The following is a 24,527-nucleotide window of genomic DNA, read 5'->3' on the forward strand; positions in this document are numbered from 1 at the left end:
CCCCTCTGCTTTTCCCATGTGCAAAAAAGATCCCCCTGACTGTCAGCTGAGATTTCTATTCATCTTATCATGATCATTATTATTATTACCACTGCTAGGAGGGTCCTCTGAGAAGAGGCTAATTTTCCCTCAACAGTGGGTGAAGAATAATGTATTTAAGTCCCAAAGGTGATTTTTCAAGAGATAAATGAGAAAAAAATAATGTACTTAAGTCATTTGGGGGGGGGAGGTTCTGCAGGAAGACCCCGCCCCCAATATTGATTGTTCCCCGATTGCTTATTTGTACCCTATGACTGTCATTAACCTTACGATCCTTGACGAATTTATCGTTTCTTTTATGTACACTGAGAACTTCTGCACCAAAGACAAATTCCTTGTGTGCCCAACCAACACTTGGCCAATAAAGATTTCTATTCTATTCTATTCTCCTTGCCCTGAGTTTTTAGCTGGGTGGACCCGCATGGTTGCAAAAACAACAACAAAAGGATAAAAAGAAGATTAAAAGAGGAAGAACAGCAGCAAGAAGAAGGAGCAGATAGGAGGAAGAGGAAGAAAATAGAGAAAGAGGAAAAACTAGAGGAAGAGGAAGAAGCAAGTGAGAAGAAGGAAGAGGAGAAGGAAAGGAAAGGAAAATGAGAAAGGAAATAGAGGAAGCAAATGATAATAGAAAAACTAGAGAAAAAGGAAAAAGCAGGTGAGAAGGAAGAGCAGAAGAAAAGAAAAAAGGAAGAAGAGATAGGAAGAAGAGGAAGAAGATAAGAGGAGAAACCAGAGAAAGAGGAAGAACAGATTAGAAGGAAACAAGAATAGTTAAAAAAGATACAAAGAATAATCTTTCTTTGAGGCTTTAGTGGGGTTTTTCTCATGCAAGATAGCTTATCATAAAATTGTTCTCACTGAAATATGGTCATTGATAGAACACTTTCTTTTACAATATGAGTGAAGCTACAGAGAGCTTATTTTTATACGGCTGATATTGTTTTTCAGAATCAAATGAGTTCTGACAAATAGGTAGTTTTGCAAAAAGAACATCAAATCTTCATTAGAAATAGAATTGAACGGACACGATTCAGTCAATGAAAGAAAAAGCTTTAGAGGAGAGAGTTGCTAATGAATGCTAATTTTATTTTTCCAGCTTCGCACTATTTCAGATGGCAGCTATGAGCCTTTTTCTTCCCTCTTTAACTGATGTTCGTGGGGTCTAGTATATATCAAATAAAAATTTGCAAGGTAAGAAATCTGTTTTCAGCCATTATTTGTATGTTTCTGTTTCAAAATAAGCACTGTGGTTATATTAAATATATTACATTTGCATACAATTAACCTTTGAAGATATATTCTAATTTAAATAATTATGTTAATATACTTAATCTTGCATCATTGGGGTACTTGTTTCCTCTTTCGTTTTTCTCCCCCACCAATGGGGAAAGCGAACAGAGACACTGGAAAACCACCAAAGGTTTGCTCGCTGTTTGTTTTTCATTCTTTTTAAACACATTTTTATCCTGTTTATTTGGAAAGTCTTATCTCTCGAAGAAACTCAAATGGGCATCTCATCTAGAGAGAGAGAGAGGGAGGGAGGGAGAGAGAGAGAGATATGCAAAATTGGGGAGTATTAAGAAAAGGCAGAGAGAGAAGATCAATTCTTTAGTTAAGGAAAGAGAAAGAAGAAAGAATTAAGGCTAGTATAGAAGTGATTCGGTTCAAACTTATTGTGTGAAAATATTCAAGTAAACATCTATAGAATAGAATTATAGAGTTGGAAGGGGCTTTGCTTATTCAGGATTTAATCCAGAAAGAAATAAAGTTCAGGTTAATTTGATTGTCCTTTTCTTGGCTATTAATTTTAGGTTCCTTTTTTTTTTTTAGTCTGGCAGGGAAGATGCGAGACAACAATTGTTCTTTCTCTGGCCCATATAAAGAACCAGCATAGCTTTTTCTGTGGCATGGTCTTCTTCCTGGAGCTTGGAATAAAGAATAAATAATAAGGAATAAAGAAAAGAAATAAAGGAAAAGTAATTAATGCTGGGTAAACTTTGCAAAAGGATAATGAATGCACTGCAGCAAGGAATTTGCAGTATATCTTTATTCCTGTTTTAGTAGGTTGAATTGCCCCCAAAAAAACCCTTTTGAATTAATACGTTTTTTGTTTTTTTTTGTTCAAGTGGTTCACAGGTATATGAAAGATGGACTCGCTGGATCATATGCTCACTGATCCATTGGAACTGGGGCCAACTGGGGAAGGAAATGGCACCCAAATTATGGAGGATTGCATGCTGGGATCCATACGCATTAGCCTACCTGAAGATCTTTTGGAAGATGTGAGTAGACAACCAAGTAACAAAGCAAAAATATGAACCAAACAGTTATCGTTGTTAGCTTCAGAAATATTAAATTAGAAAAGTGTTGTAATATAGTTCCTTGTGTAGGTGTGTGTCCCCCATGGCCCAGTTCATACTAGGGCATGCAGAGCCACGCTGAATCACACAGGAGAAAACAAACTCCTAGAACGCCATAACATCCTGATAGTGCATAACATAACATTCTGAGATGTGCCCTACCATTGACGTCCAGGATTTGACCATATATAGACTGAGCAGTAGATTAAATTAGAAATTTTACAGGCTGCTTTTACTCACATGCTATTGCTCCTCCTGCCTTTGTCCTATCGCAATAAAAGGGGCTCTCAGACCCCCAATCTGGGTCGCTCCATCCCGAGAAAGGTTGTCTCCTGTCTTTTCTCAACATTGGCCTCATGGGCGAACCACGGGAACGTTACATTTGGTGACCCCGACGTGATTTCCTGTGTCGCCAGCCTTAACCATCGTGACATGTAAATCATGACATGCTCTGTAATTTTAGGAAATAAACATTTTTTGTATACCAATAGTTGGATCAGGATCATTTATTGAATGAGTATCACTTCCTTCCTCTTGTCTAAGTTGTGTTTCATTCTTAGAATCACTTGCAAATTCAGGGAAATGGGTCAGGCATAAGAAGAATTGCTTGAATAATAAAAAAAAGAGATCAAATGTCTATTTCCTTAGTATAAATCTTTGACTGTTTGGGTGACTCTTTTGGTACCTCTAAAAAATCCAGGTAGGGTACAAATGTAAAATCTTTATTTATAAATAATGTCCAAAATGTAAATACACTGCTGTTGAATTGATCATTCAGAAAAGTAATGTGGTAGCTTTTTTTTCTTTTCTTTTTTTGCAAAATTAGTAACCATGGTTCCAAAGGTTCTTTTCTTTCTTTTCTTCTGGGAAAGGAAAATTGTTTGAATCTGGATTTTGCATACCCTACTACCTTTCCCTCAGCCAAAATTAGAGGCTCAACCTAATGACCAAATCTCTATGTTACCTTACCTCTTTCCCACCTCCTTTGTGCGTCCTGTCACAGATAATGTTGACCATTAAGAACCAATTTTGTTTTCTCCATTTTGGGGTTCATACTGTGGAATCAACTAATTGAAGCAGTGATCTCCTAGCTACTGCTTAGGAATGAGTTCGAAACATTTTCCCATGTATTTTACCAGTACTTCTACCACTCCTGTTTTGGTTTATATTTGTCATGTTTTAATGAATATTTTATTGTATCTTTGCAAACTCTCCAGAGCTGCTAAGGGAATAAGCCGCATATTTTTTAAAAAAAGAAATGAGGGGGAAAAAAGCTTTTCTTATCTTTTATTCCATGTGTTATATTTTCTGCAGCCTGAGATCTTTTTTGAAGTTGTCAGTCTTTCAACCTGGAAGGATGTGTTGGTGGATTCACAGCGAGAACATTTAAAAAAGTTTTTGCCCCGCTTCCCGGAAAACAATCCCGATTTCCAGAATAATCTTATCCTGTCCCTATTTAATGGAGAGAACTTCCGATTTGGAAACCCACTTCATATTGCTCAAAAACTCTTCCGGGGTCAGTGACATTTCAACATATGTTTTTAGAACTCAATTTTGTGCTTAGCTTTAATAACTTGTCTTGTTTTATACTGCATGTTAAAATAACACTTGCTTATGAACCATTCTTATATGGGACAGCTATATAAATATAGACGATAAATAAATCTAGCATCATGTCTATGGAGTTTCTCAGTCATCCAAGTCATGGTTGTCCCAGAGGTGCTCTCAACTAAAGAAGCTTCTTGGATAAGAAGCGAAACCTCTTCAAAGAAAAACAAGAAAGTCCAGTTGCCTCTTGAAAAAGCACTTTTGGAACAAATCTAGCTTCAGAATCATTAAAGATGCAAAATGATGAGTTGTTACCGTATTTCCCCAAAAATAAGACACAGGTCTTATTTTCTTTTGAACCCCCCCTCCCCCAAAATAAGCCCTTGACCTTATTTTCAGGGAGGTCTTATTATTTTTGAGGTGCAAGAGACGGCGAGCGCATGTGTTGAAATAAGCCCTCCCTGAAAATATTGCAACACAGCAGCAGCCATCTCCTCATGGCTGCAGCTGTTTTGCAATATTTTCGTGGAGGGCTTATTTTGGCGCATGCGCTCTAAAGCCCGATTGGACTTATTATCTGGGGAGATCTTATTTTGGGGTAACGGTATTAACTGAAAAAATAACCTTTATATGAACTGCTGCGTAAGGTTGAACATATTGCTTCATGTTTCAAGGCTTTCCAGGTAATCTATGTCCAGATGATATATTCCAGCAATGGCGAACCTTTATTGGCTCGCGTGCCATAAGTGGGGGAGGCGCAGGGGGGTTGTGCGCAGGCGTGCTGCACCCATAATGCAATGCAAGACACCCCCAAGGGCGCATGCACGCACTACAGGTGCGACATTCCCCCCCCCCATTTTTTGCATCCTTTTTTTGCCCTCCCCAGGCTCTAGAGGCTTTATAGGGACCTGGGGAGGTCGAAAAAAGTCTCCCCAGCCTCCCTGGAGGCCCTTTGGGGGCTTCAAGGACCTTCCCTGAAGCCTTCGGCGCACTTAAAACAACCTTCCAAGCAAACCGGAAGTCCGTTATCGAACTTCCGGTTTGCCCATAGGGCCAGTGTTTTGCGCTCCGGAGGCTTAAGGGAAGCTCATGAAGCCTCCGGAGGGCCTCCTGGGGGGTGGGGGAGGCTCTTTCCGCCCTCCCCAGGCTCATATAAAGCCTCTGGAGGCTGGGGAGGGCAAAAAATGGCTTTAAAAAGGGTGAACTCAGCTGGCCAGCGTGCACATGCGTGCTGGCCTGCTGACAGGACAGCGCCTCGCGTACCCTGACAAATGGCTCCACGTGCCACCTGTGGTGCGCGTGCCGTAATTTCGCCATCCCGGATATATGCTGCTTGTTATTACAATGTTTCCTCTTTATTCCAAGAGTTCAAGATGGCTTTTATGAGAACTCTCACTGAATTTTATTTCCATCAGAAACACTCTGGCACACACATAAAAACAGTTGGTGTTTTAATCACATTGTCAGTAGCGCTATTTTGACACCCTGTTTGTGAAGGTTGGCTGAAAAAGTTTGTGGACTTAAACTTGGAGCTACCCAGTCCCATATGTTGACGCTTACACTGACAGTGAGCAGTCATGTGTATCTCTAAAGCCATATTGCTGACATATTTAAAATGATAAAACGTCCATATTTCAGCACCAGAATGTTTGGCACATTCCTTGGAATTTATTGGTGATTTTTACGATGAGAATGGGAGAATTCCTATCTCTTTCCTCAAAACCCAACAAAACAAGACTGCCTCCCAAAATAGCCCAGCCCTTTTCAGCAACAGTGCGGATGAATCTGGCTCTTCTACAGAATGGGAGATCTCATCTGGAGAAACCTCAAGTCACTTTTGCCCTTTGCTTTACATATGCAGAAATTTTGAAGTATGCTTAGGATCCTTAAAAATTGCCAGTTTTCTTTGTAATACAGCCTTTTCTCCACTGGTTGGTAGGATTAAACAAAATAAAGGAACAACGTGAATGTTCTTCTTATAGATGGACATTTCAATCCTGAAGTGGTGAAGTACAGACAGCTTTGCTTCAAGTCCCAGTATAAGCGCTACCTCAGTTCCCAGCAGCAGTATTTTTATCGATTGCTGAAACAGATTCTTGCCTCCCGGAATGTAAGTATTGGAAAGTACAATTGGGGAGGGTGGGGTAGTGTAAATCTTAAGCTCTGTGTCTTGATCACTTGTTGCCTCGTAGAACCCTAGATCTCAAGAACAGTAAAGCTAGAACTGCAGATTTACCGGTAATAAATAATCTGAAGTTTCCTTTTTCACGGTGTCTGTTTCAGCATCTGTTAGAACTCGCTAAGAAGGGGGGATCGGATCTGGCTGTCAAGAGAAAATACTCAGCAGCTGCTTATGCTGCTGAAGAACGAGATAGACGGACGCATCGGCGATACCTTAAAATCCTCAGGGAAGTTAAAGAGGAATGTGGAGACACCACCTTATCCTCTGATGAAGAAGGTACTACTAGTGTGGATTTGGTGGATTAATTGAAAACTTAATTAATCCACCAGGTGGATTAATTGAGCCGAGGTGGCACAAGTGGTTAGGGTGCAGTACTGCAGGCCACTTCAGCTGACTGTTATCTGCAGTTCGGCGGTTCAAATCTCACCGGCTCAGGGTTGACTCAGCCTTCCATCCTTCCGAGGTGGGTGAAATGAGGACCCAGACTGTGGGGGCGATATGCTGACTCTGTAAAACGCTTAGAGAGGGCTGAAAGCCCTATGAAGCGGTATATAAGTGTAACTGCTATTGCTATTGCTAACCTCAGATAGAGGATAAGACAATATTTCTCAGCTGTGACAGCTTTAAGATGGGGGGGGGGGACTTCAACTCCCAGAATTCCTCAGTCAGCAGTACTAGAGCCGTCAGCAACGTTTGACATATTCAGGGCTAAGGTAGTTAATTGTCAAGAGTGTATGCTGAAATTGTCTACTTGTAGTGTTTTTCATGTGTTTTAAAGCAGAACGTGCTTTTTGATCAGGGTTCTGAATGGGTTGTTACTCTTCAGTAATGTCCACTTAAATTTCCTATTCAGCTTAGGAAATAAGCCCAAATCTATTTCTCTCGATGTTTTTAGACCGAAGTTACTGTTATAGAATATTATTTATTTTGAAGACTTACTTTTTCTATTGTTGCAATCAACTCACTAAAATAACATTGTTTCCTTAGCATTAGAATTAGAACTAGATTTAACATAACATTTCTTATTTCTTTGTAGTCTTGTAAAGGTATTTGTATGGTTCTAACTTTTCTGATCAAAGAAGTAAAACTGTCAAGTTACTTAGATAACTGATTGTGTTTATTGGTTAAAAAAAAACAGTTGTGCACCCAGCATCCCTCCAGAAACCTGACTGTTCTGTATTTCAGATTTGAGTTCCTGGATTCCAACCTCTCCAGCCCACTGTTCAAGTCCTGCTCTTCCTCTCAGAGTGATACCCACTTTATCAACCCAAGACATGAAAACAGCAGGTGTTGTATTCTTAAAACCATCTTGAAAATTTTCTCCGTAGTAAAATTGTGCAAGATACTCATTTTTAATTGGGAAAACTAGTTTTTCTAGTTTTTCTTTTTCTTTTTTAAAGCTCTTTTGCAAAAGCATCTTTTCTTACTCTGTGAGGGACACTGGACAATTTTAATAGATATATGTAGGCAATAATTATGAGCCATGGTTTTTGAAGAAGAGTTGAAGAAGATAGATGTATAAAAGAATAATCTAAATAATTATATCTTTAATGGGATAGGCTATATACATTATATTCATTGTGGAATAAATTTATGTAAATATGTTCATATCTTTTTAATAATATTGGGTTTGTTTGCCACCAGATAAATTGGATTTCGGTGAGAATAGCTTGAAGATGATGCTGAAGAAACACCATGAAAAGCGCAAGCGCCAACCAGTAAGTTAAAAGGCAGTGAGATGGCTGCTCTTTAATATTTAGTTATTAGCACCATTTAAAGTAACCAAGGACACTAATAGGCCTTTGACTTCCTTTCTCTCGTGCTAATGCCATGTTTTCCCGAAGATAAGACAGGGTATCTGTGACCTGGGTACTTGAGAGACCGCCTGCTGCCAATTACCTCCCAAAGGCCCATCAGATCCCACAGATTAGGCCTCCTCCGGGTTCCATCTACTGGCCAATGTCATCTGGCTACCACCCGGGGGACAACCTTCTCTGTGGCTGCTCCGGCCCTTTGGAACGAGCTCCCCGCAGAGATTCGGACCCTCACCTCTCTCAAGGCTTTCTGAAAAGCTGTTAAAACCTGGCTGTGTCGGCAGGCCTGGGGTTGATGAGTTCCCTTCCCCTCTCGAATCGTGTGATTGATTTGATTGATTGATTTATTACATTTATATGCCGCCCTTTTCCCCGAAGGGGACTCAGGGCGGCTCACAATTCAATCAAGGAAGGGGGTACAGACAGGGGGATAAAAAAGACGAGACATAACAATACAAAATTTAAAAACACAACAACCATACCATTCGAGAAGGGGGGCAAAAACTCTTTAGCCCCAGGCCTGTCAGAACAGCCAGGTTTTAAGGGCTTTGCGGAAGGCCTGGAGGGTGGTGAGGGTTCGAATCCCCACGGGGAGTTCGTTCCAGAGGGTCGGAGCAGCCACAGAGAAGGCCCTCCTCCGGGTAGTCGCCAGTCGGCATTGGCCGGCAGATGGAATTCGGAGGAGGCCTAATCTGTGGGATCTGATCGGTCTATTGGAGGTAATTGGCAGCAGGCGGTCTCTCAAGTACCCAGGTCCAATACCATGAAGGGCCAATGTGACTGTTGGTTGTCTTTTAAATTCCCCTGTACCTTTTCTGTTGTAGTTTCTTTGTGTTTACCTCCCCTCCCCCTTGGGTTTGTGAGCCGCCCTGAGTCCCTCAGGGAATAGGGCGGCATATAAATAAAATAAACCTCAAACCTATTATTTTCTTTTGAACCCCCCCCCCCAAATAAGCGCTTGGCCTTATTTTCAGGGAAGTCTTATTATTTTTGAGGTGTAGGAGGCCCCTTAACCTCAGCCCGCAGCCTGTGAATCAGCTGATCCAGAGACGGGTGGAAGTTCTGTCTCTGTTTCAGGCCCTAGTGTACTTGTGCCTGCCGCTCTTTTTGCAGCCGCTACTAAGAGGAGGGGCTAGGGTTTGCGGGAGTGACCTCTGTGAGGCCGTTCCGCGTAGATGGCAGGTGCATGTGGGCTGGTTCCTGCCATTTCCCCCCAGGCTGCGCATGCATTTAAATATTTTGGTGGGCTTATTTTAGCGCATGCGTTCAAAAGCCCGAATTGACTTATTATCTGGGGAGGACTAATCTTTGGGGGAAACAGGGTATATACTCAAACATCTTAACAGGTTGAATGTGTTTTATTCCCACATGTTCCCACCTAAATTTGGTTTGAGCACCAAAACTCAGATCTGTGATTTTTGATCCTAGGTCTTTGTATGGCCCTTACCTGAGTTAGGTGTTTGTCTCATCCCATCAAAGGCTGCCGGGGGGCTGCTTCTTGCTGGTTTCTTTTTGCGGTAAACCTGATTTTTGTTTGCTCTCCTCTTTTCTTCCGCATAGAATCACCCTGATCTGATGACAGGAGACCTGACCCTGACTGACATCATGACACGTGTGAATGCTGGCAGGAAGGGATCTTTGGCAGGTCAGTGAATCAGAGGCAGCAAACGTCTGCCTTCTCAGTGAGTCAAGCAACGCTTTTTGCACTGCTCCAAAAAGACCCATGAGAATTCAAGGCTACATGTCTTCAAGTGAAAAGGCAGAATGCCCAATACATTTGTAACCATGCAGATGTATATACAGCCACCACTGCTGCACACAATTAGAGCTGCATCTATTTGCATGTTCATTTTGGGATAAGTGCCACTGTACTTAGAATCTGCTTCCTGATAAACATCCAAGTGTAAAGTCACATGATTAAAGGGATTTTTAATACTTGGTGCATAGTAGTAATACTTTAGGTTTCTAAATTGTACATAGAATAGAATTGAATTCTTTATTGGCCAAAGTTGATTGGACATACAAGGAATTTGTCTTTGGTGCATATGCTCTCAGTGTACATAAAAGAAAATATACATTTGTCAAGAATCATGCGGTACAACACTTAATGATAGTCATAAGGTACAAAAAAGCAATCAGGAAACAATATCAATATAAATCGTAAGGATACAAGCAATAAAGTTACAGTCATGCAGTCATAAGTGGGAGGAGATGGGTGATAGGAACGATGAGAAGATTAATAGTAATAGTAATGCAGACTTAGTAAATAGTTTGACAGTGTTGAGGGATTATTTGTTTAGCAGAGTGATGGTGTTTGGGTTACATTGTTTTTAAAAACTGTTTTGTAACTAAGCACATCTTTTTCTCTCTCTTGTTTTTTTTAAAAAAAAGCCTTGTTTGACCTTGCAGTCCTCAAAAAGAAAGTGAAGGAAAAAGAGGAGAAAAAGAAAAAGAAGCTAAAAGTGATTAAATCCGAGGCTGAAGATTTCTCTGAAGCTCTTGGCAACTCTGAAGGGATCCCTCCTGTTTCTCAAAACCCCTCCCCCATTCCTCCCCTGTGGGATCCCCCATCCCTCCCATCTGTTAAAGAAGAGTAAGTCACTTCCAAAGGGAATGGCAATCGTACATGTAATTCCCCAGAATGCAAATATACATTAATAGTTGTAATGAAGCCGGTTCTAGCCACATAGAGATTAGTCAACATGGAAAATATTTTGCTCTTGCTAGCAAAGTTTCAAACTCAGTATGCATACATCAGTTAATCTGTTTTAGGTTGCAACCTTGTCAGATAAATATAGGTATGATTTACGGTAAGGCACAGGTACAGGTTAGGTCAGCTTTCAACACCCATTGCAACATCAAGTCCAATAACAGGAGAGTATTATTTGTAAATATATATGTACATTGACTTCAGGTGAGGAAGCATAACACATTTCTCTTGTTTGAAAGCTATAAATTGAGACTGAAAAAGCACCTAAGCATGTTGGGGATAAGTTTGGGATAAGTAAGGGAACGATAGTCAAATAATTGGATAGTCAGTCACAAATGTATTAGATAACCTCTTAGGTTTAAAAGTTCTCCCAGATTACATTATCGAGATACCTTACCTCATATTTGGGTATCTGGGATTAATATATGTGAAAATTTGAACACAGAATTATATAACTGAGTGCGATTGCCGTGGTACTTGTTTAATTAAGTTAAAATAAACCTATCTTCTTTCCAAGGCCTCTTGAAGACATCAAGCCTTGTCTTGGAGTGAATGAAATCTCCTCCAGCTTCTTTGCTCTGCTTCTCGAGATCCTGTTGTTAGAGGGCCCTGCTTGTCTCTCAGTGGTAAGAGTTTGTTTTCACTTCTCCAGGTGCCTTTCTAGAATCGGAATTATTCAGGCTAGAATTCTCTACGTAAGACCAGCCTTCCAAATTCAGTGGATTCATTTTGTGTTGGTCGCCTTTCCTCTTTTCCTCACCCATGAACAGTTTTCAGCCTTGTGGTTTCCACTTTCCCAATTGGAGTCGAGCATTATCAAAAATTGCATCTATATATATAAAAGTGAAAAAACCACTCATGCTTCATCACAAAATCTCCAGAACCGTATACCCTGCAGGCTTGAAATGTGGCATGTATGTTCCTCTTGGCTTCTTAGGTGCTTGCTTAGAAAGGATTTTTCGGAATGACCATCAGACCGTTAGTATTTCTTATATTATTATTAACATGCTAAGGAGTTAGACATCCTACTCCCCCTCCCAACCTGAAAACGTGGATGTGGTTGTGGCCAGTGAGTGTTTCATCCAGCCTGTTGGCTGAACGTGAAGAGGAGCCTGAGGGAGAGAAGGTGATAAGATAGGAGGGGTTTCTGAGGGGTAAGGCTGAGGGAGAGAAAGGGATAGGATAGGGGAGGCTTCTGTGAGGCAAGCCTGAGGGAGAGAAGGGGAGGGGAGAGGCCTATTGTAACGGTTCCACCACAAAACGGCGTTCGACTAAAGCGTGCTCGACGAAACCACGTAGCTGATGTCATCACAGGGCGACAACAGCGCGGAGACAGAAGCACGCTGTAAACGCTAAACCTAAAATTAACCCCTAAACCTAATCCTAAACCTAACCCTAAATCTAACCCTTAACCTAACCCTAAACCTAACCCTAAACTTAACCCTTAACCTAACCCTAAACCTAATCCTAACCCTTAACCTAACCCTAACCCTAACCCTTAACCTAACCCTAAACCTAACCCTAAACCTAACCCTTACCTTAAGTTGAATCGGCTTGCTTTCAAAGCGTCCTTCTTTCTCCACGCTCGCTGTTGTCGCCCTGTTGATGACGTCAGCGACACGGTTTAATCGGGCGCGCTTTAGTCGAGCGCGGTTTTGTCGTGCCACGTATTGTAACTACTCATTAATTTTCAAACTGTCGATTTATCAAGCCCGATCACATAGTTTCGTAGTGGATCATGGGTATTCAGCTAGTAATAAATATTCCTGCATTGAGGTAAAGGTCTCTCTGATTTTATTTTTTGGCAGTTGAGTTAGCCATGTATGACTCTGAGCTTCACATTGAATGTCAGGCCATTCACAGTTTTTGTAAGCGGTATAAATTCTACCTGTCATCTTGTTTCCTTCAGCTGGAAGATAAAGTCATGGACTGGCAGTCTTCCCCTGCCAGCACATTAAACAGCTGGTTCTCCTTTGCCCCCAACTGGTCAGAACTGGTTTTACCTGCCTTGCAATATCTCACTGGAGTCAGCCGAGGTGAGACACCTTATTTTTTTGGTGATCATCCAAAACAACTGATTCTATTAAAGCTGAAAGTGAGCAGTTACTTGGTGCTCACCAACAATTTAAGCTAACTGAACAAGTGTTAAACAAGTGATGCTTATGTACTTTGGCTGGGATTTGCTTATATCTAATCTGTGCTTGTTGTTTGATTTTGTTTTATGCAAGCCACTTAATGTCAAAGAGTAGCAGCTGTCAGAATAAACACCTTGCTGATATCATACTTAACCTTTTTCTCAGATTCACTCAGCTAAAACAACCTTTTGATCTTGAAGAAATGTGTTCAAAAACTTTATTCCACATTATAAAAAATAGAGAACAATATTTTTCAATCTGGGTGTTTCATGTTGTCAAATCAGTGTGGCTTTAGATACCGTATTAAAAGAAATCTTTCACAAATTAAAAAAAAAATCTTATGCCTGGAAGAGTTGTGTTATATGTTTCCAAGTTTGTGTTGTACTATTATTTTCTTGCCAGGCTTTAAATATCATTTTTCTTGTGGATTGCCTTGTAATGGAAAATACAGATTTCCCGAGTGTAGTGATGCATCCAGCTACAGTTCAAACTAAGATAGAAATCCATAGATTTAATTAGAAAGTTTTTGGATAGGGCATGCCTGACAGTTTATAGAAGGACACTCATGAACAATGATCAAACTTCACATTTTTGATAGATTGACCATTAATCCAGTGCTACAGTCTGAAATGATTTAAAAATACATTACAGTCGTGCCTAAGCCTAGTAAAATGTTTTTGTTACAGATGCTTCTTCCAGTTTTTCTCCTTTTGTGGAATTCAAGGAAAAAACTCAGCATTGGAAACTTATAGGTAAAGTAGCTAAGCTTCCTTCTCCACTCTTTATAAAATCTTGTCATCCAGATAGATTTGTATACATTTACTTTTATCTTTGTTGGGACGCGGTAGCTCAGTGGCTAAGAGTTTGCTGAGTTTGTCGGTCAGAAAGGTCGGCAGTTCAGCAGTTCGAATCCCTAGCGCCCCATAACGGAGTGAGCTCCCATTACTTGTCCCAGCTTCTGCCAACCTAGCAGTTCGAAAGTATGTAAAAATGCAAGTAAAAAAATAGGAACCACCTTTGGTGGGAAGGTAAACAGTGTTCCGTGCACCTTCATCATTCAGTCCTGCCAACCATAGAGACATCTTCAGACATCCCTGGCTCATTGGTTTTGAAACAGAGATGAGCACCGCCCCCTAGAGTCGGGAACGACTAGCACATATGTTCGAGGGGAATCTTTACCTTTACTTTTATCTTTCCTAATTTCTTATTTAAATGTGTTTTTATTTTCCATTTTCATTTCGTACAGTCACATATATACTGTGCATAACCGGGGCCATATAACATTAAACAATAAACACAGCCATTCCTCTTGTCAACAATACCCCCCAAAATACAAATCCAATGTACCACTTCGACCCTCCATACACCCTTTCTTTCGCCCCCCTCCAACTTTCGTTCTTCCCTCCATCATTCCCCTCTACCCTACTTCCCCTCCCCCTCTACCACTCCTCTCTCCCAGTACACTCCCTCCCTTCCTTCTCACCCTCCCTCCCGTCCTCTCTACCACCCTCTCTACCCCTCTTTCTTCTAGCCCTCTACTCCTCCCTTCGGTGTATTTCTACTATCTATTAATATATTCAGCTTGCCCTATTTTTACACTAAAATTAAAGAGCAACAGTATACAAATGCAATCGCGTTACTATAAAATCTAACACATACTATATATCCCCCCTCCCCCCTAACACCCCATATCTTTCCTAATTTCTTTTGTGGCAGAAATACATATTATTTCCCCACTTTTCCATTCTTGATAGCAGGAGAATCAGGTGATGGAGGGTGGGGTATCCCAGCATCTACAGTGTAGCTGTTGTAGTGTAAGGGATTAGTGATAGATGATAATCTGTGTGGCTTCTTCTCTTCTCTAGGCTCTTCCCAGGATCACGAGAAGGAGCTAGCAGCTCTCTTCCAACTTTGGTTGGAGACTAAAGACCAAGTTTTCTTCAAGGTGCGACCAATATTTATTTCAACTGGCACAAGTCCGGCTGATTTATCCATCGGGTCTCATAGTCTTCCTTTCTCTTTTTTTCAGGACAACGAAGATAGCTCAGATGCTACCACACCAGTTCCACGAGTGTGAGTATTTATGGATTTCACAAGTCTTTTAAAAAAAGGGAACTTTGCCTAAGCCTTAAAATCAGTCTTGGTAGTCAACATTAAACATAGGTAGTCCTTGGCTTACAACAGTTCATTTACTGACCATTCAAAGTTACAAAACCACTGAAAAATGTGACTTGTAACCATTTTTCGCACAACTGTTGCGGCATCCTCATGGTCACGTGGTTAAAATTCAATTGGTTCCTATTTATGGCGGTTGCAGTGTCCCGGGGTCATGTGATCATTTTTTGCAACCTTCTGACAAGCAAAGTTAGTGGGGAAGCCAGATTCACTTAACAGCTGTGTTACTAACCTAAAGACTACAATGAGTCACTTAACAACTGTGGCAAGAAATGTCATAAAACGGGACAAAGCTAACAACAAATGTTTCACTTAGCAACATAATTTTTGGGCTCAGTTGTACTGTTATTAATGAGTAGTTCATGGGTACATTTTGCGGGCAAAAGTAAAAATTTTTTTTTAAACAATTCAAAGAACTAGAACAATATTATTAGTGATTATCTTTTCTGTTTCTTGATTAATGATTTTCTAAAATTATGTTAATTCACAACCCCAGCATACACAGGACACAGATGTCCAGTAAACTAAGAATAATTTAGAATTATATCCTTTGCATTTATTAATCCGTCAAGTGTCCAAATGAATGTTTCCCTCTTACCAGGTGCTTAAAAATGATAGGCATTCCTGTATTCATAATGCTCAAAATTGGTTTCTGTTTTTCCGAAAATTGGCTCACATATATTTCCAATTAGTTTCTCTGACTTTCATGAATTTTTTTGATTCATATTAGTTTTAACAATGTAGCATAGCTGGCAAACAAAAAAAATCTTATCCTTTCTCATTATTATTAATTGCTGTCACTGGTTCTGAGCTTCTCTGTACAGCTAGTCCTCAACTTGTGACCAGTCAATAAGGGATCATTTGAAGTTAAGATCTAGTTATGATCCAGATACAAACTTCCAGTGCCTTCCCCCCTCCCCCCCCCAATAGTCATGTAATTGCATTTTGGGCACTCAGCAACTGTTCCACATTTATGGCCGATTGCAGAGTCTTGTGGTCATGTGACTATGATTTATAATTATTTTTTTGGCATTTACTTCCAGTTTCCTGCAAAAAACGCCCATTGCGGACAATGGATTTCGTTATGATCACAGCATTCACTTAATAACCACAGTGATTAACTTAATGACTGCCACAAACAAGGTTGTGAAATTGAGTGTGGTGACCTGCTTCACAACCTGCACAACTTACAACTGTGATTCTGGGGTCAACTGACGGTCACAAGTTGAGGGCTACCTGCAGTCATTCTGATCACTGAGTCTCACACTGTTGTCTGTTTCAGAAGGACAGACTACATAGTCCGACCTAGCACTGGAGAAGAAAAACGTGTTTTCCAAGAACAGGTAAGGTTAGCAAGGATTCATCCTCAGACATGTATGGAAAAAGCTACGGTTGGCAAGTACCATCGCAATGGGTCTTAAGTGCTTTCAGCCCTTTCCCCAGTCTCCAATAACATCATTATCCCTACGATAAAACCGGTGGCTTTGAACAAGCATCTTGGTACCAACAGTCCAAAACAATCTTTGAGTCACAGACAAGCAATCTCCAGAATATGCCCCAATTAACCCCAGTTTAAGAACACTATTGCTTTGCCTCAATTTTCAATTTTCCTCCGATTAATGAGATCAACATTTTGAATGCGTGCGCACGCGGACAGACACACACACACACTCTTATTTATTTATCTATCCACATTGCTCTGCTGTCTTCGTCTCTTGTGAATCTCTTACTTGGGTGTCCTTCATGCTTTTACCTCTGCAGGAACGGTATCGATACAGCCAACCTCACAAAGCTTTTACCTTCTGTATGCACGGCTTTGAGTCGGTGGTGGGCCCCGTGAAAGGAGTTTTTGATAAGGAAACTTCTCTAAACAAACCCCGGGAACATTCGCTATTGCGATCAGATAGACCTGCATACGTCACCATATTGTCTCTTGGTAAGTTTTGTGTGTGTGTGTGTGTGTGTGTGCGCGCGTGCGCGTGCGAGGGTGGGGGGGAGGGAAGAGGTTCTATAGAGACCGAATGAATTTTGCAGTAGGAGGAAATGAGTGATAACACAGCAGGATAGAATTGAATTTGGTTTTAGCTATATTGTAAAGCCATCTTGAAAATTACCTGTTGAAAGATGGAATAAAAAAAATACATTATGATTCCAAGTTGATTTTTGAAATCAGCAAATCAGCATGGAAAGAGAGAAGATAGCGAGAGGAACATAGAGTAGAGTAGTCTCATAGCTTTCAGAAAGTTCCAGAGGAAAGCCAGATATGTAGTACTACTTCATAGAGATATAGCCTACAGGTAGTCCTCAACATATAACCGGACGCTTAGTGACTATTCACAGATACGATGGACCTCTCTAGGGATACTTCGGACCCAGTTCAGAAATTTTGATCCACTCCCCCTGATCAAATGAACGCATTTGGGTGCTTGACAACCAGTTCACACTTTTCGGCCATTTGCAGCCTCCTATAATCACAAGACCACATTTTACAACATTTTTGCTGAAAACTGGTTTTTACTTCTAATTATCAGCAAAACTGTCCCATAAAAATAAAAAGGTTTGCTTAACAACTGATGGAAAAGTTGTAAAATTGGGCCAGTCGTGCAGGTGATGCCTTTACAACCTATGGATGTAACGGGCAGGTTCTAAACCACGTGTGATCGGCGCAGGGAGCTGCAATTAGTAAAGCAGGTGAAGTGAGGAAGAGATAAGAGAAGGCAGCAGCTGTTTTGGCCTCTGCACCTCACGTTTTCAGCCTCCAAACGCTCCAATCACCGCCCAAAAATGCGACGTTCAGAGGCAGCAATCGGCAGCGATGTGCTCTGGCGATCCCAGCAGCCTTGCATGGGTCTCAAACGGAGCATTTTGAGACTGAAAATGCAAGGCACGGAGCCCAGAAATGCAAGCCATTGTCTGTGATAATCCTGCAGCCAGGAAGAGGATGCACGGAGACCAAAGGGTGGGGGCCGGCAGGTGGGCGGGTCTATATTTGGAGTTTAAGACGTACCCAAAATTTCAGCCTCTTTTAGGGGGGAAACGTGACTCTTATACTCCGAAAAACACAGTAGCTTTTGGAGACTGAAAGTTTCAGGCATCAAACCTTGCTCTATGTTGTAGAAAGCATAAACCAGGAATAATTTTGCCCGTCAAGATTCACTGGCTCCTAAATAACAGACAGCAGAAGAAGGACATAAAGAGATTCATCCTCTTGCGTCACATTAGTGTGTAACCTTAAGCGGCTTGAGAGCGGGAAATTCCTTCTCAGCCCCAAAATAGGAAGATTTCAGTCTTTTATATAGGAAACAGGTCATATATTTATGCATTTGAAGGAACAGAGAAGCAGAAGTAGAGAAGGAAGCAATAAGTTGAGATCATAACTGATCCTAACAGTTACAGGGTTATTTTTGGAATCTGGATTGTCTGCATAACAGGAGGGGCCACCTGCAAAATCCCTTTAGGGGAAAGGAGAAAAACTAAGTCCCAAGTGGGGCTGAAGTGGGGAGGCCTTCAAATAAATGGCACAAGAATAGCTTGAGAGTTACCACTTCAGTCCTGGATTCTATCGGGACCCTGATTGCGCTTGGCCTTCTCTTGCTTTCTCAGTTCGGGATGCAGCTGCCCGTCTTCCAAATGGAGAGGGAACTCGTGCTGAAATTTGCGAGCTTCTGAAGGACTCACAGTTCCTTGCTCCTGATGTCACCAGTGCTCAGGTAAGCCATACGTGTTCAAGCCACCATACTGGCATCTCAGAATCCCCATAAATGTGTGTGTGTTTGTGTTTGTATGTGTGTGTGTGTGTGTGTGTTCCAACTGAAAATAGCAACACATTGCAACCATTTGTAAAGGCTGTAGTTTAGTAGAATGTGAGTAGAGCTGCAGATTAGCTAATGGAGTTGCAAAAATGTGCTTTTATAAACTTTTGAATATTGTACCTCAGAGAAGCAGGGACACTACTGCAATTGGTTTTTCTTAGAATTGAAGCATCAATTAAAAAAAATTGTAGATATTAACAAGGGGTGTTTTCTGCAGATCTGAATATCCAGAGAGTTTTATGTGTGATTTTTTTTTTAATCCATCTTACCTCTTAGTTTCGAATGGTTTGGGTATCCAGTTCCTACTTGTGTGGCATATTTCTCACCCCTCAAAAACATTCTTTTCTGCACTTCCATAAGTCACTGATAGCCGGTTTCTACATTAACAAAAAGTCTTTTTCACCCCTTAATTCCATGGTGACTCCTTTTCTTAGGTTAACACTGTGGTGAGTGGTGCTTTAGATCGGTTGCACTATGAGAAAGACCCCTGTGTAAAATACGATATTGGTCGCAAACTATGGATATATCTACACCGAGACAGGAGCGAAGAGGAGTTTGGTAGGTATTGGCTGGAGGGAACTAACTGTAGTTCATTGTAATGCTGTCAGTTTGATGCAAACATCCATCTTCTTTTGGAACACACTCGTTGCATTATAGAAATAAAAGAGGGGAAAATCTGGCTGCAGCTCTTTACCCTAGAAAAAGTCTTTGGTTCCTCAGATGGACCATTTGGATGTCAGTATACAGTCTGTATAGTCAATTCATGAACCCCATATATAAATCATGTATAAACCATTTATATATAGGGTACCCCATATACTGTATAAACAGTGTGTAAAACTGGATTCCTTCCTTCCTTCCTTCCTTCCTTCCTTCCTTCCTTCCTTCCTTCCTTCCTTCCTTCCTTCCTTCCTTCCTTCCTTCCTCTCCCCTTCCTTCTTTCCTCTCCCTTCCTTCCCAACATGTTTTGCCCCTGTTTACTATAAATGTTGCCATTGCTGAGAGGATACCCACAATTTTCCTCTTGTTATATTTGAATAGCCATCGCTTGCTCATATTCAAAATTTAAAGTGAAAGACACAGAAGCCGCCTATAGGAACATGATTTCAATGGATAGCAAGAAAGTGTCTTTAGAACCTTAGCAATTTTCATGTATGACTCACCTGTTCTAGGCTGGCAAATTATGTCAACCGTGAGAGGGAAGTCTTGGAATCACATGTGTATTTTTGAAGGAAAGGGCTGCCTAGGTGTGCATGTCTCTCTCTCTCTCTCTTGGCATCTGTTTGAGAACTGCTGCTGATTCTTTCCTTCCAGAGCGGATTCATCAGGCCCAGGCAGCTGCAGCAAAGGCCAAGAAGGCTCTTCAGCAGAAGCCAAAGCCGCCTACAAAGACAGTAAGTTGTGTCTTCGGAGCAAAGATTTCCGAAAATCTTATTGCCCTACCTTGAAGGCTTGGGTAGAGCAGTGTTTCTCAACCTTGGCAACTTGAAGATGTCCGGACTTCAACTCCCAGAATTCCCCAGCCAGCATCCGCTGGCTGGGGAATTCTGGGAGTTGAAGTCCAGACATCTTCAAGTTGCCAAGGTTGAGAAACACTGGGGTAGATGTATCTTTGGCCATATCCTAATTCCGGCTACAAACAAGTAGTTTGTATTCTCAAATGTGCTGGACCAATTCTAATTTTGGGAAGACGAGTCTGCAGGAGAAGAGAATTCCAAAGAGTCCGCATTCCCTCCCAGACTTGATTTAACACATAGATAAAGTCATAGAAAAACATCTCATCATCGTTGCTGTGTTTCCCTGAAAATAAGACACACTTATTTTCTTTTGACCCCTGAAATAAGCGCTTGGCCTTATTTTGGGGGAGGTCTTATAATTTTTGAGCTGAAGACTTCCGGTTTGGCATCACGCCGGTGCGAGCTGCCGACAGATCCTCTGCTCGGTTCGCCTGGCCTTTTGCACGAGCGTGGCTGTAGCAAGGAAGGTCTTTTTGAGGTGCGAGGACCAGTGGAGAGGGGAAGCATCGGAGCAGCAGAGGGAGAAAGGCGATCTCCCCCATGAAGCGAGAGGCTCCCTCAGATCGAGTGCTGTGTTGCAATATTTTCGGGGAGGGCTTATTTTTTGAGAAACAGGGTAGCATCAATCTCAGTTCCTGGTTACAAGTAGTTGCATTTAAACAAAAGTAAAAGCGAGACTTTTTGAGTTGCTCTTAGGACAAAGGGTGGACAATAAAAATGGAAGCCATAAATTGTTCATTCAAGTGTATGGATTGGTAGGGACATAAACAGGATGATTATATCTTACTTCTCTCTTACTTCTCTTAAAGTGGTAAGTTGCAGTTGAATATGATGTGCAAAACAGCCAATGAAAAACCTTCTGTATATGATAATAGGCTGAGGACAGAAAGCTGCGATTCCTTTCAGGAATTGTTGCCTTTTCACTGCAAGTTTTCACTGCTTGGTTTTTGTTCTTCCTCTCATACCTGCACAGAGGCAGCTCATAAAGACTTGAGTCTGCTCATCTAGTGGAGCTCTGCCCATAATGATCAGCCGCAGCTTTCTTGGTCTTCTCAATTCCTTCTAAAATTGTCCGGGGTTAAAACGGGGTTTTAAATTTGCTGTGTCCTTGAAATGCAGACTGTTTTGAGAAGATCTGGTGTTCTTCTTTCATTATGTGAACTTGTCCAGATTGTCAGAGATGAATGCAGAGAGTGTGTGTGGGGGGTGTGTGATGTGTGTTTGTGTGTTCCAAGAAAATAAGCTCCTTTCTTGACATTGTAGAAATCCAGCACCAAGGAGAGTTCTTCGAAAGGGGTGACCACCGGCATCTCTGAGCTCAGCCAGCTGAGCGTTAGCGATTCCAGCATGCCGCCAACCCCAGTAACTCCAGTGACGCCCGCTGCACTCCCTTTGCCAGCAATGCCTATTTCACCCCCTCCCGTCTCTGTGGTTAGCAAGAGTTTGTCTTGCGTTGCAACAGAGCCAGCAAAATCCAGCCAGAGGTAATTCTCTTGTACACCTTAATAAGACGTCGGAGCGGGTTAGAAATATCTCCAGGCAGAATAAGGATAAGGCAGGGGTAGGGATTAGAGAGCACGCTAGCTGGTAAAAGGAGGGAAAATATAACCAACGATGCCAGGTTTCTTGGTTACAATCTTCTACAAGTGAGTCCTCCAGAGCAGGGGTGTCAAACTCAAGGCCCACGGGGCCAGCCTGGAAATATCAAAAGGACTGACTTGCGGTGCCTCTGCTGGCTTAAACAGACTGTGTGCCCCCCCTCTTCTCCCCGGTGGCCCATTTTCAGCCTCCCTAGCCTCCTGCAGCACTCTGCTGGCCAAAAATGGCACAAGGCCTCCACGTGGCCAGTTTTTGGCTAACAAAGTGATGCTGGAGGCCGAGGAGGCTGAAAACAGGCTGCACGAGAGCCCCACAGGCCCATTTTTGGCCAGCAGAGTGCTGCAGGAGGCCATGGAGGGCAACAATGAGGCTCAGAGGGCCTCCATGCCCCGTTTTGGCCAGTAAAGTGGTGCAGGAGGCCATTCAGGCCGAAAAGGGGGGCCGCCCCGTGCTCTGTTTTGGCTGGCAGGGTGCTGCAAGAGGCGTCTGTTCCATCTCTCCCCCCCACCCCGGCCCACAGAGAACTACAATACTGATCCGCCCCTCGAAGAAATCCAGTTTGACACCCCCGCTCCAGAGCATAGCAGGTGACGTAAGAATAGGGACTGTTTTGAAAACATGGTGGTGGTCTGGTTTGTTTGAAGAATGTAGAAATATCGGCAGGCTTTCCAAGCAATTTGAGGAAATGTCTTTGAAGTAGCATTTCAAATGATAAGCTGTTGTTTGAACTATTGTTTTTTGGTGGGGAGGGTTGAGAAAAGAAGGGCCTGTGGTGTCTCACTGTGTTTTGAGCACTTGATCCAGCTGGAACTCTGCTCTAGAAGAAACGTTCTCCCCCCCCCCCTTCTCTTTCTTTCTTGCTCTCTTTTTTTGGGGGGTATACTCATGAGGATGTTTTGTTTTTTCATTGTTGCATAGCATCCTTTTGGTATCTTCTCCCACCATGCCCCAGCTTGGGACGTTGCTCTCGACCACACAGAGCCCTCAGGCTCAGCCTGGATCTCAGCTATCAACCCCACGGGCGGCTAGCCACACCACTTCCTCAGGCCTTCCTCAAGTCCGAGTAGTTGCAGCTCAGACTAGCCTTCCCCCTTTGTCTCAGCCGGCCCAGGTGGTAGCACAACAGCAGCCATCACTAGCATCCGTCCCTCAGATCCGGGTTCCTTCCACTTCTGTGCAAAGCAAAGTATTCTCTCAGGTGAGTAACCGGCGTGAAATGAGCACAGGTGTTAGTAATCTTCCTTCCAGGTGATCTCTCCATCACTACTGAACGTAATCCACCTCTAATTTTACATCGTTGAATAGCAGTTGTACACAGTATAATTCAATGCATGAGGACTAAGGTATCTAAATAAATTACTACCCCTTTACTAGTGCCTGCAGAAAAAGTGGAACAAGTCTAGGTGCTTCCTGTGTAAAAAGTTAAATGACACCAAAGAGACTTCCATTTTCACGACATCTTTGCTGGATTTTCATGCTGAGAAAAGCAAAATGCTTTTGCTCGGGATTAGCAAATTGTCTGGAGAGAGAAGAGTCCTTAACTTTTGTTGGAAAAAATCCCATTTCATTTTAACCTTTTTAAAATGTTTTTCATGGATAGACTTCTCTTTCCACTCCCTTTGGTAGAGAAATGGAACTCATTCTTAAACCTTGGGGTTTTTGAACATCCAGGCCAGTGATTCTCAACCCTGGCAATTTTAAGATGTGTACCCTTCAATTGTTGGTTTTCCCAGTTGCAATGGCTGGCTGTGCAAGTTAGACCATAATAAAGTCTGAGCGCCAAAGAATGGAGGCCTTTGAACTCTGGTACTGGAGAAGACTCCTGCGAGTCCCTTGGACTGCAAGGTGATCCAATCGATCAGTGCTAGAGGAGATCAACCCTGACTGCTCTTTAGAAGGCCAGATCCTGAAGAAGAAACTCAAGTACTTTGGCCACCTAATGGGAAGGAAGGACTCCCTGGAGAAGAGCCTCATGCTGGGAAAGATGGAGGGCAAAAGAAGAAGGGGATGACAGAGAATGAGGTGGCTGGATGGAGTCACTGAAGCAGTCAGCGTGAGCTTAAATGGATTCCAGAGGATGGTAGAGGACAGGAAGTCCTGGAGAGCATTGTCCACGGGGTCGCGATGGGTCGGACTCGGGTTCGAAACTAACAACAACCACCACCCTTCAATTCTTAGACTTCCCCAGCCAGCCAATAAGACTGGCTGGAGAATTCTGGGAATTGAAATCCACACATTTTAAAAGTTGCTAAGGTTCAGAAATACTGGTCTAGAATCATACATGTGGGAAGATGGGAGACAGATCTTCAGCCTCTGAACAATTTAAATGTCGTTACCAGCCAATAGATTCCCCAAAGCAGAAGAACAGCGATGAGGAACAACTTCCTTAACAGAATGTGAGCAGTTTGTGTTGTCTGTGCTGCATCATTTGTGTTGCTAAAAAAAGAAAACTGGGTGTATGTGGGTCGATCTGTCTGAATTCAGTTACGTTAGCTGAACTGGGGGAAAAAAATGAAGGAAGTGAGTCATGGACTCCAGTCATCTCTTAGATGTGCTACTTGTTTCCTCAAGTAAGTCACGGAACAGGAGAATTGTTCCAAGTGCATTTTCTTCTTGTGCCAGATCTGTCATCAGAT

The 24,527-nt window shown here is 42.1% G+C and overlaps 1 protein-coding gene across 2 annotated transcripts in view; it reads left to right on the forward strand.

Moving 5' to 3' along the window:
* NFRKB (nuclear factor related to kappaB binding protein) overlaps nucleotides 1-24,527 on the forward strand; it is a 32,428-nt gene that overhangs the window by 258 nt on the left and 7,643 nt on the right. Inside the window, exons 2-22 of one of the 2 annotated variants that reach the window (XM_087706362.1) lie at nucleotides 1,136-1,230; nucleotides 2,166-2,321; nucleotides 3,714-3,915; nucleotides 5,930-6,057; nucleotides 6,231-6,405; nucleotides 7,315-7,416; nucleotides 7,774-7,847; nucleotides 9,504-9,588; nucleotides 10,335-10,536; nucleotides 11,171-11,279; nucleotides 12,563-12,689; nucleotides 13,475-13,540; nucleotides 14,654-14,733; nucleotides 14,818-14,861; nucleotides 16,246-16,306; nucleotides 16,725-16,899; nucleotides 18,567-18,673; nucleotides 19,210-19,333; nucleotides 20,090-20,169; nucleotides 21,556-21,776; nucleotides 22,810-23,089. In XM_087706362.1, coding sequence (XP_087562488.1) covers nucleotides 2,187-2,321; nucleotides 3,714-3,915; nucleotides 5,930-6,057; nucleotides 6,231-6,405; nucleotides 7,315-7,416; nucleotides 7,774-7,847; nucleotides 9,504-9,588; nucleotides 10,335-10,536; nucleotides 11,171-11,279; nucleotides 12,563-12,689; nucleotides 13,475-13,540; nucleotides 14,654-14,733; nucleotides 14,818-14,861; nucleotides 16,246-16,306; nucleotides 16,725-16,899; nucleotides 18,567-18,673; nucleotides 19,210-19,333; nucleotides 20,090-20,169; nucleotides 21,556-21,776; nucleotides 22,810-23,089 — 2,577 coding nt within the window. In that variant the 5' untranslated portion in view covers nucleotides 1,136-1,230; nucleotides 2,166-2,186. Of the gene's footprint in view, nucleotides 1-1,056; nucleotides 1,231-2,165; nucleotides 2,322-3,713; nucleotides 3,916-5,929; nucleotides 6,058-6,230; nucleotides 6,406-7,314; nucleotides 7,417-7,773; nucleotides 7,848-9,503; nucleotides 9,589-10,334; nucleotides 10,537-11,170; nucleotides 11,280-12,562; nucleotides 12,690-13,474; nucleotides 13,541-14,653; nucleotides 14,734-14,817; nucleotides 14,862-16,245; nucleotides 16,307-16,724; nucleotides 16,900-18,566; nucleotides 18,674-19,209; nucleotides 19,334-20,089; nucleotides 20,170-21,555; nucleotides 21,777-22,809; nucleotides 23,090-24,527 lie in introns of those variants that run through there. The other variant, XM_087706363.1, reaches the window with a different exon arrangement.

Source organism: Thamnophis sirtalis, unplaced genomic scaffold (genome assembly GCF_051295495.1).
Source record: "Thamnophis sirtalis isolate CommonGarterSnake01/CBP01778 unplaced genomic scaffold, rThaSir2_p1.2 scaffold_2, whole genome shotgun sequence".
Lineage (NCBI taxonomy): Eukaryota > Metazoa > Chordata > Lepidosauria > Squamata > Natricidae > Thamnophis > Thamnophis sirtalis.